Source organism: Haliotis rubra, unplaced genomic scaffold (assembly GCF_003918875.1).
Source record: "Haliotis rubra isolate DU_JTF1 unplaced genomic scaffold, ASM391887v1 Scf180, whole genome shotgun sequence".
Classification (NCBI taxonomy): Eukaryota; Metazoa; Mollusca; class Gastropoda; order Lepetellida; family Haliotidae; genus Haliotis; species Haliotis rubra.
Window position 1 is genome coordinate 341524 of NW_025765781.1, and position 19804 is coordinate 361327.

Sequence of the window (19804 nt, forward strand, 5' to 3'; positions counted from 1 at the left end):
GTATGTCATTGAGATGATGTAAAGGTGTGGCATAATAAAGTATATCAGTAATCAGTGTGCTCTGAGACAGAAACAAGCACCTGCCTACATTGTGATTATCCATAAAGTTTTTAGATGCTGCAGAGACAGAGAACTAACAGCAACAGAAGATCTACAGAAATACAGACAAATAGGGATGAGAAAGTGAAAGGGGTTCCCTGTAGTGAGCAATATTATAGTGATGTTACCCCTAAACACATTACAGCTGGACCAGCCAAACACATGGTCAATGTCATGAGCAAACCCATTAGCAAGTCAGGCAAACAAACACTCATCTTCTTTTGACAAAAATGGAGAGCTGTTTTGCTGCACAAGTCTTCAAAAAATGGCATAAAACAAGGATGGGACAAGTTATATTGAAAGATATCATCCTTGGGAACCTGAAAACAATATAAGCAAATATACCCCGAACACCCACACTGAGTAGCACTGTGTCCAATGAGATGACTAGAAACACACACAGCCTCAGTATGATCTGTAAGCTGTATCACATACCTTCCTACTTTGGAGGATACAGAGAGTTTTACTGGTTTAAAATGTATAAGTAATTATTGTCAACTTTACACAAAGAATTTTTGCCAGAACATGTGTTCCTCTTTACTGGATAAACAGGTTGAAAAGTTACTGGGTCACAGGATCTTTTAGGTATTCTGCTATTGTGCAATAATCTAGGGCTTCCTTAAATATGCAGGTGATTTATTTTTTGAGTTGGTTTACAGATACTAGTATACCGAAATGAAATAGCAAAATAGAAATAGAAACAAGATATGACGTTTCTGATATTTGTTTGATACCGTGGACTCGAATGGATACCCCTATGTATAGTATCACTGGCCTGTCAGCCTAAAATCTCTGCTAAATGTAAACTGGCTAAAATACTGAATTAAAAAAAATGTTACTAATTATGTCAAATATTTTAAAAAATATTTATGAATAAATAATTCACTGTAGTCCGGGATCGAGGAGTATGGACGATCTTTATATAACATCCTTTACTCTGCTTGTACACTGAAGTCAATCGCCTACCTCAAAATGCATTTTTAAGACAGCAAAGTTTAAATGTCATATTTAAATTGTAAGATAAAGCACTGAAAGAGAAAAATAGAGGCACAAATTGATATAAAACAAAATTTTGAGTTATGCCAAATGCCCACTATCACAAAACCATATTACTGCTGTTGGAAGTCTACATTTAAAATTCAGGAATCTTGAACTAACGTCACTTTGCGCAAGTCTGACAAGAATCTTTTTTTCACAAATTGCTACATTATTGTGAGACACAACTTTCCATATCATCTGAATTCATCCAAAGGTTGGACACAATATGCATATATTTTTGTCCCCTATTCAATATATTGTTTCTGACTATCCAAGTTATACACAGTTATCAACAAACACACGAGACACGTCCCAGCACTGAGTGTTATGATTAAAGTCACATTTAATAAATATGTAAATGATGGCACAGATTGACTATGGTGTCCTGCTCACGGCAAGATGAACCTCTTGTTGTCGACACAGACTTTCACAATGATCGAGTCGTCTTTGATATAATCCCTGGATTTCAAGATCTCATGTGACACAAACTTTGGGTAGCCAAATCCTAGAGATTCAATGTCCTTGCTGGGTTTCTGGAAGTGCTTCCATGTTGGATCTGGTACGAAGCTCTCTGTAATGTTCATTCTCATATCCGGATCGCTACACTGGTCGAAAATTGTGAAGGACACTGGTAACAAGAACGGCCAGTCGAGAATATTGTCGTACTCTCCAGGCAGAAGTTTTATATACACAGACAGATATTTGCCTTCACCAGCGCCGTTACCATTCAGGAACACAGACAGCGCTGCCTTGTAGCCGTAGCGAGATGTATAGAAGGGTTGGCTGACAATCTCCTTCCCGTTCTTGTAAATAGCTTCAATGTATTTGGCTTTGTAGTTGGTGATCTTCCACATGAACGTTCCGTCTGTGACCTGCGTTACCGCATGGAGAGCATTGCACAGTTGGGAGATTTGACCTTGCTGCCTCTTGACAAGGTCACACATGAACTGGAGATGGATCTTCATGGAGTCTTCAAGATGGCGGTCCATGCTGAACCGAGGACACTGTAAGGAAACACACTGAAAATGAGGCTTGCTCGTTAGATGGGGTTCACGACAAACATGCAGCAAAAAGCAGAAACAGTGAGAGGATAGCAGAAAACTGGATATATATTGGCTTATTAGTTATGTATGAAACAGCGTCATTTCACTTGAGATAAAGTTAAAACATGAGTTTTAATGGCAGTAAATTATTCAAATAATTGTTGAAAGCAAATGCTTAAATTTAACTTCAAAAGAAAAATATCAATAGTTGTGATAAGCCTCAAATTTAACAGTTGAATGAATTATGAATTGACATTTAAATGAATTCTTAAGGTAATTATTTCAAATTCCAGTTACATGAGGTTTTTAGTTTTAATAATAAAAGGAATAGAGACATGGATTATATGGTAGAGAGCTAAGGGCACTTGCATAAAGTGTTCTTAGAGCTATGACAATCATATCACCACTATTTTAACTAGGGATGCCACGAAACATTGATACATAGATACTTTTTCTAAGACGATACAATTATAGATACATTCAAGACTGTATCAATATTTAGTTTTGAAAATATCGGTTTAAATATGTTGATGTATCATTTACATTTTGCAATTGTATCATGTTTTTTTATGTTATGAGAGTTATAAATGATTATATTTTATGCACAAAGATTGGAAATTAGAACTTTTTAATCTCTGAGAATCAAAAATGTTGATCTTTTCATGGACAATTATAAAATATGAAATATTAATGTTCAAAATGTAACTAAATTTATGTAATAATGCCGCGAAAATAGGTATCGTGATACATATCGAATCGTGACATGTGTATCATGATACGTATCAATTCATGAAACCTATGTATCGTGACATCCCCAAATTTTAACATAGACTTATGATAGTCATAACACTAAAATTGCTTTTTGTAAGTGGCTCCAGATCTTATAAGTAGGACAAGCAGAGCAGCACTAGCAGTTCCCTACACCAGGTAAAAATGTTATCATACCTTGAACCTGCAGCCTGCGTCTTTGAATGGACATGGCACCGTGGCAGAGGGACAGATCTCCTGGACATGGACGTCCATCTCCTCCCGAGGTATTTTTGTTGGATCACATCGGTTTGGGCAGGGGACTGGGTACCGTGGGCACTGGTACTGATGGGTCTGTGGACAAGGGCAGATAACTCATGTCAACTCATGTCAACTCACGTCATGTGAAGGCCAGCAATCTCATTTTGAGTATAATATTGTATGATTTTTCATTGCTTGCATATTTAGTCCCAGAATTGGCAGATTTACAGACTTGTAGATTTAATATCAATAGATGAAGCCAAAAAACCTCCATTAATAGATCATGATCCCTATTCTTCAATCCTTTCATAGATGTGCAGTTGCTTCCCTTGGTCCTGCCAGGAACCTATGATTGTGGGTTTGAATCCTGGTTCAGCCTGATTATGTTTAGATGTTTATCAGCACCATACCAGTGCTTGTTGGGTTCACCAAAGTGGAGAGACGCATTACGCTGACGTGCGTGGATAGAACTTGACTATACTGTTTAAAGCACTGATAAACCCAACTCACTCACTCACTCATTCATAACTCCTAAGTAATCTACATGTACATTAGCTACATATAGAAATATGTGAACAATTATTCATTGTAAACAATGATATGTTTAATATTCTAAACACAGCATAGCTGCAGTTAAAAAATCAAACTCTATTCCAGGTTGTAGTTTCTGTTCTGGCATGATTTGATCTCAACTACATACAACTGACTGACTGAGTTTGGTTTTACGCCGCTTTTAGCAATATTCCAGCAACATCACCGCGGGGGACACAAGAAATGGGCTTCACACATTGTACCCATGTGGGGATTCGAACCCGGGTCTTTGGAGTGTTGAGCCAACGCTTTAACCATTAGGCTACCCCACTGCCCACTACATACAATAGTAATCTTGGCTGTAATTTTCCATACAAAGGATCATACCCGGGTGTATGTTTTTGGCTATGGGACCTTTCATAATTTATGGTTAGTGAGGGTTGATGATGATCTTTATGGAAACGCATGTACCATGTGAATGGGGGCGGTGGGGTAGCCTAGTGGTTAAAGCGTTCGCTCGACATGCCGAAGACCTGGGTTTAATTCCCCATATGAGTACAATGTGTTAAGCCAATTTCTGGTGCCCCCCGCTGTGATATTGCTGGAATATTGCTAAAAGCTGTGTAAAACCAAACTCACTCACAATGTGAATGCCCCCTCTAAAATTTATGTACAAAGTGAGCGATCCCCCACCCCCATGTCATGTACATAATGCAACACACACACACACACACCACACACATTTAAGCATAATTTTAATATTTTATGTACAAAATTGCTGACCCCCTAGTACATGTGTACAAAATTGATGAACCAACCCTACCTCCCCAGAACAAAATGGGTGACCCCACCTTAAAATCATCATCTCCTCCCATAGCCATAAATTATGAACAGTCCCTAATCAAGCACAGGTGAGTGTCCCTTCAGCTAACGTATAGATTAAAGTTCAACCCACCTGTAACGTCTCCTGTACAAATTCCCGCTGACAGAACTTGCAGCTGACGGTACGTTTGTGGCACTCGTTCTTCATGTGGTTGTTGAGGAAACGCCTCTCTAACTTAGCACCACACTTGTTTTCACAATACGTCACTTCCTTTGGACAGTTTCCTGAGTGGGTCTACAAACAAACGGACATTGTCGTGACTAATTAAAACACAAGGTAAAGACACTGTCACCACACATTACATTTCAAAAAGACGAATTCTGACAAAATAGACCCCAAAGACAGTATTTACCCATTTAGGTTTTTCTTGGGTTTTTTCACACCACACAAAGCAATATTCCAGCTAAGGCCAGACCAATTTTATTTCTTGTTTTACAGATTTTTGTCCTCAGAAAACCTAAAGGCAGGAGAGGAATTTTTGTAGTTTCACATGGTTATTTGAAACTTTGCATTACTCAGGATATTATTTTGGGTAGAAGAAAAACAAAAATTCTGATGAAAACATTTCAGTGATGCAGTGTTCTCCAATTGTTGGTAGTACCGGCTGCTGTTCCCCACTCACCATCTCAAAGTATTCCCCTGCAAAGTCCTGACTACAGAAGTCGCAGGTGACATGCCTCTTGGGGCAGGTGAACTCCAAGTGGTCGTCAAGGCATACACGGGACAACTTGGCAGGGCACCTGTTGGGACACGGGACAGCGTCATAGCGGCAGTTGTGGAGATGACCCTGAAACAGTGAGTGAGTGAGTGAGTATTAATGGTGCCATAAGTCACAATATAGCGACCCCTTAAAGTATTGAAGCACTGCCTTCTGCGACAGATCACTGCTGTAAACTATTATTCATGCATTAATGTTTTAGATTAATGCTGCAGAAAGCTTTGTTTGTTTGTTGTTTAAAGACATACTTAGCAACATTCCAGCTATATGGTGACTGTAAATAATTGAGGCTGGACCAGACAATCCAGTGACTAACATCATGAGCATCAATCTACACAATTTGGATATGATCACATCCATTTCACCAAGCTCAGCAATAAAATCTATTAATGGCAAGAATGGACCTTCAGGCATGATCAAGATTAACAGCATTTAACTGTTAATAAATTTTCTATTCACTAATTCTTAAAATTTAAACTTTAAGAAATAAATTTCAAAATGAATTTAAATCATGTAAATTGATGTAAATGTATTCCAATGATCATAAGAAATCTTGACAGGATTAATGAGAAGAACCATTATTGTCCAACATCCTCATAAAGGCCTCGTATTGTGCAATACACAAGTACCACTCCATGAATCCTGATTAATCATGACATTAATACTCCTGAAAGACAGCATCATTGTTTTCAACACAGAGACGAACTGAAGCCTCATATGACTTAAGCAGCTTTGACAAAAGCTCACAAAAACTAACGCCTACATCAGACAGTCCGGTGATGGAATCTTCATGTTGCTAATGGCAACCATTGAGTAACTGCCAGCTTGAGTCTTTAAGGTGATGAAGTGTTTAGTTTAAACATTAACACAGACAATGTCAACAGTCAACCACAAAGAGTATGACATTTGGAGAGATTTGGTTTTCTCAGCAGCTCTATGATGTTAGCATCAAAACTGTGGGGGATTAGTCTATGAGTATCTTCATTCCAGGTAGGGCTACAGTGAAACCTGTGGAGTCTGGACCCTGTTTAACTGGAATCCCCACTTACTTTACATTAGTTGGAATGTCTATTTTTAGTTCAACAGACATACACAAGATTTATTTAATGGAACTTGGAAGATATAAGAAAGAGGACTGTCTGGATTAACAAGGTTTCATGGAATCTGTAGGTGCTACATAACTGCACCTGAACCACTGCAAACTGTACAAGCAGTTACAGATTTGAGGACAATATCAACTCTACCTGTACATGGTACGTACCTGCAGGTTCTGCAACTTGTCCACCCAGCGACAGCCTTCCTTGTGGTGGCGACATCGGATGTGTGTGTTCATGATCTCTGACTGCAGCTCCTGGTCGGGGTAGATCTACAACACCAACATGGTATTGCAGGGAGACAGATACCCACACAGGGGCTGTTTCTAACCTCATGGCTCTAAGATAGACTTGGGCCCAGAATCTTATTTTAAAATATCATAAAATCTATTTATCTACAAAACACATATAAATGGAACCCATGACAACCCTTAACTTCTTTGAGTGAGTGAATTGAGTTTCTCGCCGCACTCAGCAATTTTCCAGCTATATGGCGGGGGTTTGTAAATAATCGAGTCTGGACCAGAAAATCCAGTGATCAGCAGCATGAGCATCGATCTGCGCAATTGGGAACCGATGACATGTGTCAACCAAGTCAGGGAGCCTGACCACCCAATCCCGTTAGTCACCACTTACGACAAGCATGGGTTACTGAAGACCAATATTCTAACCCCGAACCATCACGGGTTAACTTCTTTGTGAGACATTTAGAAGTTGGAGAAGGAAGGAAGGATAACAACATAAGGATGAACAACTTCTTTATTACAGCAGTGTATGAAATAAGGCCCATCCCACTGCTTGAGACGGGCTAGATTTCAGACGGACTGTCTAAATTTACAGCTAGCCAGTCCGATGGTCTGGTAAAAAATTGAGATGTTCCATACAAATTCACAATATCTTGGTGTCTGGTTAAAATCCATATGGGGCTGGTACCATTTTGAAGTTACCGGTACTAGCCCTGATGTCTGGCTGGGTTTTTTGGCTTATTTCACACTGATTACAGTGAAAGTAAATCGTTTCAGTGTAGGTTCTGACACCTTTTTCAAGCAAGTGATAAGTTGTTCATCCATATATAGTTATCCTTCCTTAAAGTAAATCGTTCATTTCTGGCTAGGGCTGAGACAATCTAGACTTGCCAAATCATTCTACACTAGTCAGACTCCTATTTGATATACTCTTGGGGAGACAGACTCTAGCTAGCTCTAACTTCCAACTATTGGTGGTAAGAAGCCTTTATTTAGCAATGGGGCAGGATTCTTCTATTGTTGGTATTTATATTTTGAATTAAGAAAAGTATTGCTTGAGAAACGAGCCCAACATGTTTATATTAATACTGCCTTCACTGTATTTTGACAGCAGCAAAGTCTCATGTCTCGACAACCATTGTTTTGCTTGTTATTGAAACACTGCAGTCAGCAATATTACAACCTGTGACAGTAGTCTGTAAATAATCAAGTGGGACACATTGGATACAGGCTAGAATACTCTCAGGGACCTGACTTAGCAAATTACACTCATAAATTATTTTTCATCCATGATTAAAATTCAGTGTAACCTTTGCATTAAAAAATGGATCCATCCTTTTATAGAGATTCCCCATGTTTTGCACATGTAAAACATTGAAACGACTCTATGAAACTGGAATACACATTTTTTTAAACTATGGGATAAAAGCCCATGGTTGTTTACGAAATTATCAGTATATTTGCTATAAGAATATTTAACTGAACTGCAACTGCACTTAGTAACCTTTAAGATACCAAACAATGTTCAAATATTGTGGCAAACACACTTCTAGTTGGCTTGGCAATACTGCAGACTTAGATACAGTGTACATATTTACCTTTGCATAATCTATAGTTGTGTCATCATCAGGGCACTTGATGTTACCGGCACTGCAACAGATAGAAACAGTTTCAATACATTGTACATAATGGTTGCACAGCTGGGGTATAACTTCCATAGCAGCCTGGCCAGACATAAACAAACATTGTCTCAGTCAATCAGTGCAGGATACAAGACAGTGTGCATCTAATTTCAGTCATCTTGCCTGGCTTTGACCATTGTGAAACTTTGAACATAAATGACTAGAGAATTGTAAATGATTTATAAGATAGACAGAAAAGGGAGGTAAAATACAATTTGTACATAGCAGTCATCAATAGAAGTGGGTTTCATCTCATTTTTGTTTGTTTGTTGTTTGATGCAATCCAGTGATCAACATCATGAGCATCGATCTACTCAATTGGGGAATGATGACATGTCAACCAAGCCAGCGAGCCTGACCATCTGATTCTGTTAGTCACACCTTAAGACAAGCATGGGTTGCTGAAGACCAATTCTAACCCGGATCTTCCCAGGTCTTGTTTTATCTCATCTCATAGGTCATTCATGAACATAACACATTGTCTTCAATGCATGTTCTTGCCTAAAAGTCACATTCACTTGTCAACTCAGGGGATAATGTGATAACAACATTCTTCATCCAATAAATTTGAGGATACAAACAAATCTCCACCATCACAACCATTTAACAGTTACCCCAGCTACAAGACCTTCAGTCTACATGGTCACAGTATATTCCCTGGATGCACATTTTCAACACTTTTATTACATCCTCTAAGTTCCCTGCTTCATCAATTATGCAAGAGCCACACTTTCCGTTGCTATTTGGAAATCCCACATGGTCTCCAAACTGAGAAAGGATCAACAGTCATCAATAATTCAGCTTCAGTAAGATCCTCAGGGTGTATAATCCTCGAAGATACGAGGACCACTAATAAAGAATTCATTAGCTTATCGAACTGTTTGATTAGAGTACCTACTGTCTTACATCATACACAATGGGCAGTTCTCTATACAATATGTATAGCCTAAGGCAAGAGTATCAAAGACATGCGCGACCTCGTTGTGTTGTTGGGATGATGAGAGAGATTGCCAGGTGATAACACAGTGCTAAGAGGCTGTATCTCATGGTATGGAATACATATCTGATGTGTATGCTGGGATAAGAGAATATACAACCTAGTCACATTGATACTATGTGATAACAACATCAAGATTGCAAGGACATATTTGGGTGATTAATCAGCCCGTGAGTTTCTTGAAGAACTTGGATTACATTCATAATACCACTATGACCCATTCTGATTGGCCAATTGAATTGATCAATGCTCATGCTGTTGATCACTGGATTGTCTGTTTCAGACCTGATTGTTTACAGACCACCACCAAATAACTGGAATTTTGCTGAGTATGGTGTTTGAAAATATTTTGATTGGTCAATGAGAGGATTCAAATCAGAATAATGACCTTTGCCAGAAGCAGCAGTGTCAATCTACATGTAATAACCACTTATACATTGAAATCACTCCCTATCAATCTCGGTCTTTTTGCATCACTGTATTAAACATTCAGGCCACACATACAACTCAAGTAATGGTACATGGATGGCTGAGTCTGTGAGAAAATCTGGCAGATATATAAATATATCAATAAGCTGGTGTATACACCCATGACTGGCAACACATAGGTTAAACTTTGCTTGATGAGTAAAATACACACACAGTATACATATGGCAGTGGTTGCAAATAGTTTCACATTTTCACACACAGGAATCACTTGATAATTTCTTAATTTCATAATTTCAGTTTGAATAATTGTCACAATAGTAAACACTATTTTCCCCGGGGCACTCATTAGTATTTCAAGTTATCAGTAGATATCAGACCATATCTCTTGGTATGGAATACCTATCTGATGTCTCAGCTAGGACAATAAAAGAATATACAACCTGGCCCAGTTGATACTATCCGATAACAACATCAATATTGTATGTTTTTAGTCAAACAGTTTGTCAGTAGATAAACAGCATTGTCCATCAGTCTGTGTCTAAGGTCTGAAGTAAACACATTCCCTTCCATTAGGAAGGCAACCCTGGACAATCTCCTCCAGGACTGACCAGAACAGCAGTGGGTGATGTCTTCCATGTGACACAGGCTGTTTGTTCCGTCAAGGTGGTAGCTGTTGTCATGATCAAAACTCTCCCCTTGGGAAACAATGTATTACCTACTATGAAAGCTATGCCAGTAATATCAAAACCTTTTACAAAGTAGGCACACATTTTCCCTATTGTGAAGGAAAGCGTTTTTAACTTTGTTCACACATACAAAACATAACAGCCATAGCTGAGGCCATATACTAATATTGGTGTATGGTCCATGGCTGTGGTTATGTCCATAGGAAAGAAATACTTCCTTTTTTTGCAAGATTTAGGGATATGATAGTTATTATGGTTATTGTGCTATGTTGCTTAGTTGCTATGTCGGGACCCATGAAGATCTGGCCTAGAATTGATCTTCAGCAACCCATGCTTGTCATAGAGGCGACTAACGGGATCGGATGGTCAGGCTCGCTGACTTGGTTGAGTCATGTCATCGGTTACCAATTGCGTAGATCGTGCTCATGCTGTTAATCACTGGATTGGCTGGCCAAGACTCTGTTATTTACAGACCGCCGCCATATAGCTGGAATATTGCTGAGTGTGGCGTAAAACCCAACTCACTCACTCACTCACTGTTATGACGGCAACTCAACCTAACTTACAGTCTACAACACAGTGCTGTTACATTATACACAGGACAATTTATAAAAGATTCACAAGAGACTCATGTAATGTGTACTACCGAGGAAATACCTTGCCTCATTTAGGGCTAAAATTGCATTGCAGAAAGGGATGAAAAGACAGTTCAGGGACTGGGAGACAGACTAACATTGACTGGGCATTAACAGCCATGCCAACTGCCGGGAATCTGATACAATAATCCCTTCATCTGGATCGATACCAGCATCAGGAACTGTGATAACGCTACACCGCACTTCATCATGTTAAATGTGTCCTTGTTTCAGTTGTCCAGACACACACAACTGCAACCAATTCAGTAAGCTATGTTTGACTGCTGGAGTCATTTCCTCCACTGCCGAGTCCCGTCCAACCTGGTGGTGTTGGGATGTTCTGCAGACAGTAATTTCCTATACTTGTAGGTGAGTGGCCGAGCAGGTCCAGCAGCCAGGTAACAGGGAGAGGCAGGCTGGGTATTGTGTCACAGACAGGTGCTTGAGACAGTCGGTACAATGTACAGGAAGCTGGGGCCGACATGGCTCTCAATACTTGTCAGGCTGCACAGGAATATGTCAATAGGTGATGGATATTTTGCCCTTATAAAGAAACCTTAGAAATCCTTAATACCTTGCAGTTTGTTGTTTTGTATGAAATCTGTTGACCCTAAATTAAAAAACTCAGAAGAAAAGAAAAACAAAATGACATGGGTTTTTTCTAACACCATCAATTTTTTAAATCACCTTGACAGTAAAATTAATCCAAGGGATTGTTTATGACTAAAACATATATTTTTCAAATGTTAAATCATCATTACATCTCATTACTAAAGGCTCACACCAGATCATGATTTTACTTATTTTATCACCTTAATTGATCCAATTTAAATTTTGAAACGATTAAAATAATCCTAACAATGTATTTTCTCCTTATTGTTTTTCGACTTAATGATCATATTTTTCACTATCAATACAGCTGACATAGCTGTATAGTTGTCGCATAGTTTAGAAATTAGTTGCTATATAACTGAATATAAAACTGATGCTACAAAATTGTCTTCAAAGCAGCTATATGGATGAATGAGTGAATGAATGAATGAATGAATGAATGAATGAATGAATGAATGAATGAATGAATGAATGAATGAATGAATGAATGAATGAATGAATGAGCTGTTTATCATTCTTGATATCCTTATACTATAAGTCTTGCAAGCTGGCAGTAACAGAAAGTTGAAATTACAGAATCATAAAATACCAAAGCGGAAGTGTACCATGAAGCAAACTAAAAATTTATTAAGAAACGTCAAACCTTCAAGTTTCCTGCCACAGTGCCAAGTACTAAATTACTCCTCCAATGTACTTGTCCCCACACAACACTCCATGAGAGCCCTTAAGGGCTGAGATTCCCCATCTGATGGCACCATTCAATACAGGAAGTCAATAGACATGGCCCCAGGTCACAACCTTGCTGTACGCCCTCTCACCTGGGATTAGCCCTGTGTCTGCCACGCTTACCTTTGTATTCTCCACGTGTGTTGAAAGTGCAGCCCCTTACACTGCAAGGTTTGAGACGAGGTGGGAGAAGGCAACAGAAGCAACAAAACACAGGAACTGGGTAATGACCCTGCCTTAGTGTGCTTTTGTTATCGAAGAATTCACAAGTATTTGTAAGTCGATTTGGGCTGGTGACATCTGACAGTACCATTCATATTTGGCATTAATTAGCTTTTAATATGTGAAGTTGTAATATCCTGTATAAGCAAAGCTCAAAATTCTATGAGCAATAAATCTTGAAAAGGAATTAATTGAGTTACTTCTATGCTGATGTAAAATGGAGTATACATCATACATCGATGTGTTACTTCAAATATCTGCATGTCTTCTCCATACATGTTTTTTTCTTTAGAGACAATGTTCTCACTGTGAATTAATACAGTAACAATAAAAAATATGCTTAAGATTATTGTTTTGCTATCAAAGATGAACAAAACTCAAAATAACGCAAGATCGGTTTCAGAATATCTTGAATCAAATATCAGATTCTGAAGAAAAAAAACAGCTGGATGTACTAATATTTCAAACATTTACTTCTCTACTCAATGAAAAATTGTTTAAAAGATTATAGAATGTTTTTCTCTACCAACTGTTACATACACTGTTTCTCTGTAAAAACACTCACACTGCGTGCACTTGCCCATAACAACCTCCTACCATAATAATTTTCATATTGAACAACAGATACCCTTACTATGATAATGTTTTTATTCACATCAAAATCTGAACAGATAGCAGTACTCTAAGTATCAAAATAAACCCCATCACAGTGAGTATTACAGCTATCAAATGGAGGTCTGGTTAAGCTAAGCACTCTCAGCATGAAGACATCATCAGCTGGTATGGAGGAATGGCCTCATAGGTAGTACATTGTACTATCATTTATGTAAGAGTGGTATAAGTTTGATATTCACATGCTGTGAAAACTGATTATACAAGCCTAATAACCTACTGGGTACTACATTGTACTATAATTTAAGTAAAAGTGTCATAAGCTAGTTATCCACTTGTTGGCTGATGATACAAGCATCATATACTCCACATCATCATCAGCTGTCAGGTAGGTGCCCAATGGGTGGTACTAGCATTTAGGTAAGAGTGTTATAAGCTATAATCACATGCTGGACATGACTGATGATACAAGCCTTATATGCTCCTGGGTAGACTAACGCTTAGTTTCTGAATATATATAATTTTGATGGTTACAAATAGACCCATTTAAATTGAAAAGGAGCACCAGTGAGATGGGAGATTTAGAACCTGAGGGAATCTAGACATGCTTCATTTAGGGATTTAGCAGGAGGGAATATAGGGAGGGAATATAATGTGGTTCAGGACTGTGAGACTGACTAGCTCCTGGGGTATAATGGATACATACCAGATATTTTCTCTGCTTCCTGGCGTGTGGATGGACAACATAATGATGACAGTATGATCCAAACTCCAGTTCCACTAGGAGGGTGATATAGGAATTATCACACAGGTGGGATACACTGAGCCAACTCAATGACTGATTAACATCTATTTTCATGTGACAGGAAATATTGTAATCCTGACCATGTGACTTATTTTGCAGCTGGGTATCAGTTCAGGTCCTGTCACCTGAGCTCCCTCACTGACTGAGTCCCACAGAGTAAGTGATGGTGGATGGTCACTGCAACAGATGTTATGCTTCATGTGATACGGAGACTGCCTTGTTCTGATTGGTTGACAGCATTTCCACCTGTCAGTCTTATACCCCAGTGTTCTTTAAACAAACACAAACCCAAAACATTCCTCATCTGAAAGATTGGAATGCTCTGATCTTGAAGCAGGCAGCAAGTCTGGGTAACCCCTCAACATCTGCCACATGCTCACACAGGGGATAATATGTCCCTTATTCCACCCCCTTCCCCCCATCGACAAACTCCTCCCATCTGACAACCCCCACCTCTCATCTTTGATCTAGGACAAATGGAGAGTTTCACGCATGATCAACAAGACCACAACCCCAGTGCTGTCCCAAGGGATATAAAAGATTTATGTTTGAAGTTTTTCCCTCTTAGCCAAACAAGAGCCCCTTGAGTCAAGAGACAAAGGTGGCAAGTTATTGTTACCGGACAGCAGGGGCACACTCCCCGCCACGCGTCCACCACCCTCACACACTTCTATATCTCAAGGGCTTATGTGGAAAAAATGAACATATTAATAAGTTTCACCAAAACAAAGAAACACTTTGCACCATACAAAGCTTTTATACAGTTAGGCCAAACAGCTAATGTATGGGTACCCCTAGAATAGCAAGATTACCATCTTATAAACATTCCCTATAAAATATTTATACTACATAAAATCATCATGAATACTACAAACAGGTTGAAAAACACAATTTACACTCAAAACTAGGAATTCAAATAACAAAGCAATTTGTCGGACCATTTAATATAAACAGGTGCTTAATGATTCAAAATTAAATGGAAAAATTTTATCAGGTCAGTGTGAATAATTAAAAGCCTGCATACCTGATGTTTAATAGTGCATAACTGATACAAAAATCTTCACACACATTAAGTTTAAATGTGGGAAATCATGAACTGGCATGGAATATTTATACCACTATAGAAATTAACTTTAATTTCAGGGTTTTGAATAGGGAAAATACTCACATGAATACCTAGTACTTTCACGGAAACAAACATATGGTAAATAACTGACGGTCATTAAAATTTCATGAGGGAATTCTGACACCTGGAGTTTTTACGTGTTCATAACTTTACAAAGATTTTTAAATGCCTTTGTTTTGAGTAAAATATACATGAGTTATAAATTAACATTCAACAAATGAAATACAACCTGTATTTTCACACGTAAATCTGGCAGCAGGATGTATTCTGTAGTATGACCTACCTGCCCTAGGCAATATCCCCCAGTCAGGCAATATAACACCTGGATTGCATAGATATAGCTCTGTATCCAACATCAACTAGCCAATCATTGGAAGGATTATGTTACAATGTTCTTATCAAAATGGTTTATAGTTGCACTTCCTAAACCAGCTGTTGTCCATTGGATCATTCATTTTGCACTCACTGTGCCAGTAAACATACTTTGGTCGGCCATTTACTTAGATTACACATAGAACATACAAACTGAATTCATGATATCTGGAATATTATTATCCCCTTTTGTTTGATGCATTGGGGTATTCAATACTACAAAAGACTATTATGCTTAAAATATGAACAAACTAACACATATGAAGATACGAGTTAGATTTGATCTTCAGCAACAAATGCTTGTTGTAAGATGCCATTTACAGGATCAGGTGTTCTGGCTTACTGACTCAAGAGAAACATCTCACCATATCCCAGTTGTGTAAATCTATGCTCATGATATCAATCACTGGATTGTCTTGTCCAGTCTTAATTATTTTCTCACCACATGTAGCAGGAATATTGCTTAGGATGGTACTAAAGTGAAATGAACCTAAAAGCCAAAACAATTGGTTTTACTGGCAATTGGTGGCAAAAGCATTATTTCCACATTAACCTGAGTCTAGTGCAATGCTAATGGTAGTGATGGTCATTCCATCAGGAAACTGATACACTCTGAATACTGAGCCTCCTCACTGAACTCAAATAAATGATGTCTCTGGACCAATTACTACATTTTCTCCAGAATAACGACATGCTATCAGAAATAAAAACCAAATCACATCCTCATAATATACAAATTAATTTTCCTCCATTCAATCAGAAAAAACAATATCTCTCATTAAATTAATTTTCACATGTAAAAAATTAAAATGTTTTATATTGATGTGAAGCTATAACACATTATCTTGAGATGCTGCAATTTGAAGCTATAACACATTATCTTGAGATGCTGCAATTTGGTTCAAACATCCAGCTGATGTTTAGTCGAAAAAATTCAATTAATCTATTTCTTCCTCTCCACATTCCACAGTATCTGTTTCACCTTTACAAATTATGAAATTAATCCTGCAGATGGCTGAATTCAAATTATAAATCAGGGCGGAACCAGCATTTAATGATTAATTGGTTTATGTTGCGGTATTCTCCCCATTACGCTCCACCTGTATGTAAACGAGGCAGCAGGTAAGGCGGCCAGGTAAGGCCATCTGCCCCCATATTTTATGTTCCCGCTACATCTGCTTGTGCACTGCCATCAAACAAGCAGCCCACAACACACCTCCATTAATGTCCAGCGTTAAAACATCTTTACCATCACCCTCCACACGTTCAAACGGGATTTGATCTGAATACTCTTTGTTGTCATTGCAAAAGAGGTTGATGGGAGACAAGATGGGTATCGTATTAGGTGTTTACAATTTCAAAGGTACAAACAGCGGGAGAGGGTTCAGGTAATGGCGACAAGGTCCGATGAAATCAAAAGGGCTGTATTTACATCTATGAGATGCAGTTAGTAGATTCTGATCATCTTGCTGTCATGGTAATGAGCTTTTGATGATATCACAATAGGGTTGTTGAGCTACTTCAGCTGACCAGACGACCAGGGCTATCTCTAGAGAGATGATTGAAACCTCTTTGGTCACTTTCGAACCCAATGCTTGTTTACACTGGGTCCCCTCATTTAGGAGGTCTTTCACAACAAAGCAGTGCAAGCTGCAGGCTAGGTAGAGTTTCCTCACACAAGCCACCCTTTTGTTGTTTTTCCACACTCTGACCGAGGACACGTGCCGCCCTTGTTATTGCTCATGGTGACTTTTTAACAGCCAAAAGGTCAGTTTTTAATGAGGGTCAAGAAATACTATCCCCCTACAGCTGTGTGGAACAATACCGCCCCATACCTAACACTTTCCTACTGAGAGCTCATTTGTGTCCAGTCGTAAAACGTCCCCCAAATAATTGACTTCTAATTTATTTGCAAACATTACTATTTCACCTGTCCATTTCAATAAATAACACATGGAGCTAAAATATGAAATCAGTGACCAATGAAATTTTAATTAAATCTTCCTCCTATAACAGTCATAAACTCAATAAAAATAGAACACAAAGTGATTTATGGCAGGAAACAATTAAAGTGATTCATTTATGTTTACAAAAGTCTGACAACAAAAACTGACTATAGTCCAGATTAACAATTAAAAAAAATAATAAAAAGAAATATAAATGAAAATAATAACATATAATAATAATTACATTTTAACCAAAAACTGATTACATTCAAAATTAACAATTATAATAACAAAAATAATCATGAATAATAATAAGAACCAACATAACATTAAATGTTTCTTCAAGTTTACAAAGGTCTCATACCAAAACATTATGATATTCCATATTAACAGTAAAAAATAATATTAAAAAACAAGCAACATTGTTAATCTGAGTTTCTGAAAAGATTCATTCACTGTTTTGTTGATATGCTATGTGATACACAATAGAAAAACATGTTTCTGCGAGAAAGACATATTTTTATGACTGATTTCATATGCATGTCTACAACAGTTGCGGGACAATACTTTTCATAATCATCAATATCGTACCGTTGTTTGTAATGAATCTTTTTACGGGGCACACCCATAATCCACAATGCCGATTGATTTTCTGTCAGCCTGAAACTTGTATCTAGGACGAAAGTTGACATTGCAACATGATCTAGTTATTTACGACTGTAACACGACTCAATAACAAACTGTTACCATGGCAACTCACCAACACTGTTCAATATGGACACTTATAATCCAACTGCTGTCTCAGGACCTTGTTTTGGACATGGCTCATGAACTAATGAAACAGTTACAAGTTGACAAATATACACATTATCGGTGGGCGAAAATACTCTCCATTTTGGATTGTACTCTGCTAAATATATTGTATACATGTAAAATACATATTTAATGCAATTGACAAGTATAAATAAAGATAGCTATAAGAGGGTATGAGTTTGAGATCAAAGTGCTGATATCAAAGCAATCAATAATAATTCACTCTCTCGCTTCTTCAAGTGCTTTTTTAATTCCACAGTGTATCGGTTGATAACGGAAAGAATTGTCCATTTCTCAACATTCAGCTAAAATCAATATCGCTACCTGTACATTTTCACATGATTGGGGATCCTACAATAAACTACTTGAAACAAGAAGGCTATTTTGAAGCTATGTGTTGCTTCTTGCATATCATGCTTGGGTGAGCACTATAGTGGAGAAAACATGTTATACCATGAATTTAACAGAGAAGATGTGGGAGTATAAAAAACGGCTTTGTAAAGAATTCAATGAAATTATGCTTAAAACTGAAGATTCGTATTCTGACAAGATTGTTATCCAAATTTCCTGAAGATATTGTTAAAATTTTAGTGATGAAATAGATGAACGTTCTGTCAAAATTTGGTAAAAGTTAAAAATTTCCTTATGACATTTGTCTTCAGAAAATAACTGACGTTCATATCTATTCCGACATACACAATTCCCTCCTCAAACCAGTAATCCAGCTCATCAGATATAATAACCAGGGTCCCGATCTACAAAGCGTTCGTAGCGCTACGGCATTTGTAAGCCTATGGTAAACTATGGAGTTACGATAGGTCAATACCACGTAGATTTGTAATGCCTATGGTAAACTATGGAGTTACGATAGGTCGTAACGTTACGATCTACAAAGCGTTCGTAGCGCTACGGCATTTGTAAGCCTATGGTAAACTATGGAGTTACGATAGGTCGTAACGTTACGATCTACAAAGCGTTCGTATCGCTACGGCATTTGTAAGCCTATGGTAAACTATAGAGTTACGATAGGTCGTAACGTTACGATCTACAAAGCGTTCGTAACGCTCACGGCATTTGTAAGCCTATGGTAAACTATAGAGTTACGATAGGTCGTAACATTACGATCTACAAAGCTTCGTAGCGCTCACGGCATTTGTAAGCCTATGGTAAACTATGGAATTACGATAGGTCGTAACGTTACAAACACTTTGTGGATCAGGACCCAGTGTTTTAACATGAAAATATACTTTTAACCAGATCATGAAAACTAGATGCTCATATTTACAGTCATAACCAGCCTTTTGAATCTTAAGTATTCAATAGAAATTAACAAAATGTCTCCTTTTATTCATGTTTCACTTTATCGTATTCTATCCACAAAATCCTCAACAATGCACCAAACAACACTGACAGATATATCCTGGCAAAACTCACATTATTATTAAATTTCATGACAAAACTATTTCAGATCGCTGATCACA

General features: G+C 37.9%; 1 protein-coding gene across 6 annotated transcripts in view; it reads right to left on the reverse strand.

Moving 5' to 3' along the window:
• Nucleotides 1-832: 832 nt before the first annotated feature.
• The window catches only part of LOC124273421 (TNF receptor-associated factor 4-like), a 104171-nt gene continuing 85199 nt past the window's right edge, over nt 833-19804 (reverse strand). For 5 of the 6 annotated variants that reach the window (XM_046708681.1, XM_046708684.1, XM_046708683.1 and 2 more), the window contains exons 2-7: nt 8258-8309; nt 6582-6686; nt 5225-5389; nt 4675-4836; nt 3126-3281; nt 833-2141 (exon numbers count right to left, since the gene is read on the reverse strand). In XM_046708681.1, coding sequence (XP_046564637.1) covers nt 1527-2141; nt 3126-3281; nt 4675-4836; nt 5225-5389; nt 6582-6686; nt 8258-8309 — 1255 coding nt within the window. In that variant the 3' untranslated portion in view covers nt 833-1526. Of the gene's footprint in view, nt 2142-3125; nt 3282-4674; nt 4837-5224; nt 5390-6581; nt 6687-8257; nt 8310-13967; nt 14203-19804 lie in introns of those variants that run through there. The other variant, XM_046708682.1, reaches the window with a different exon arrangement.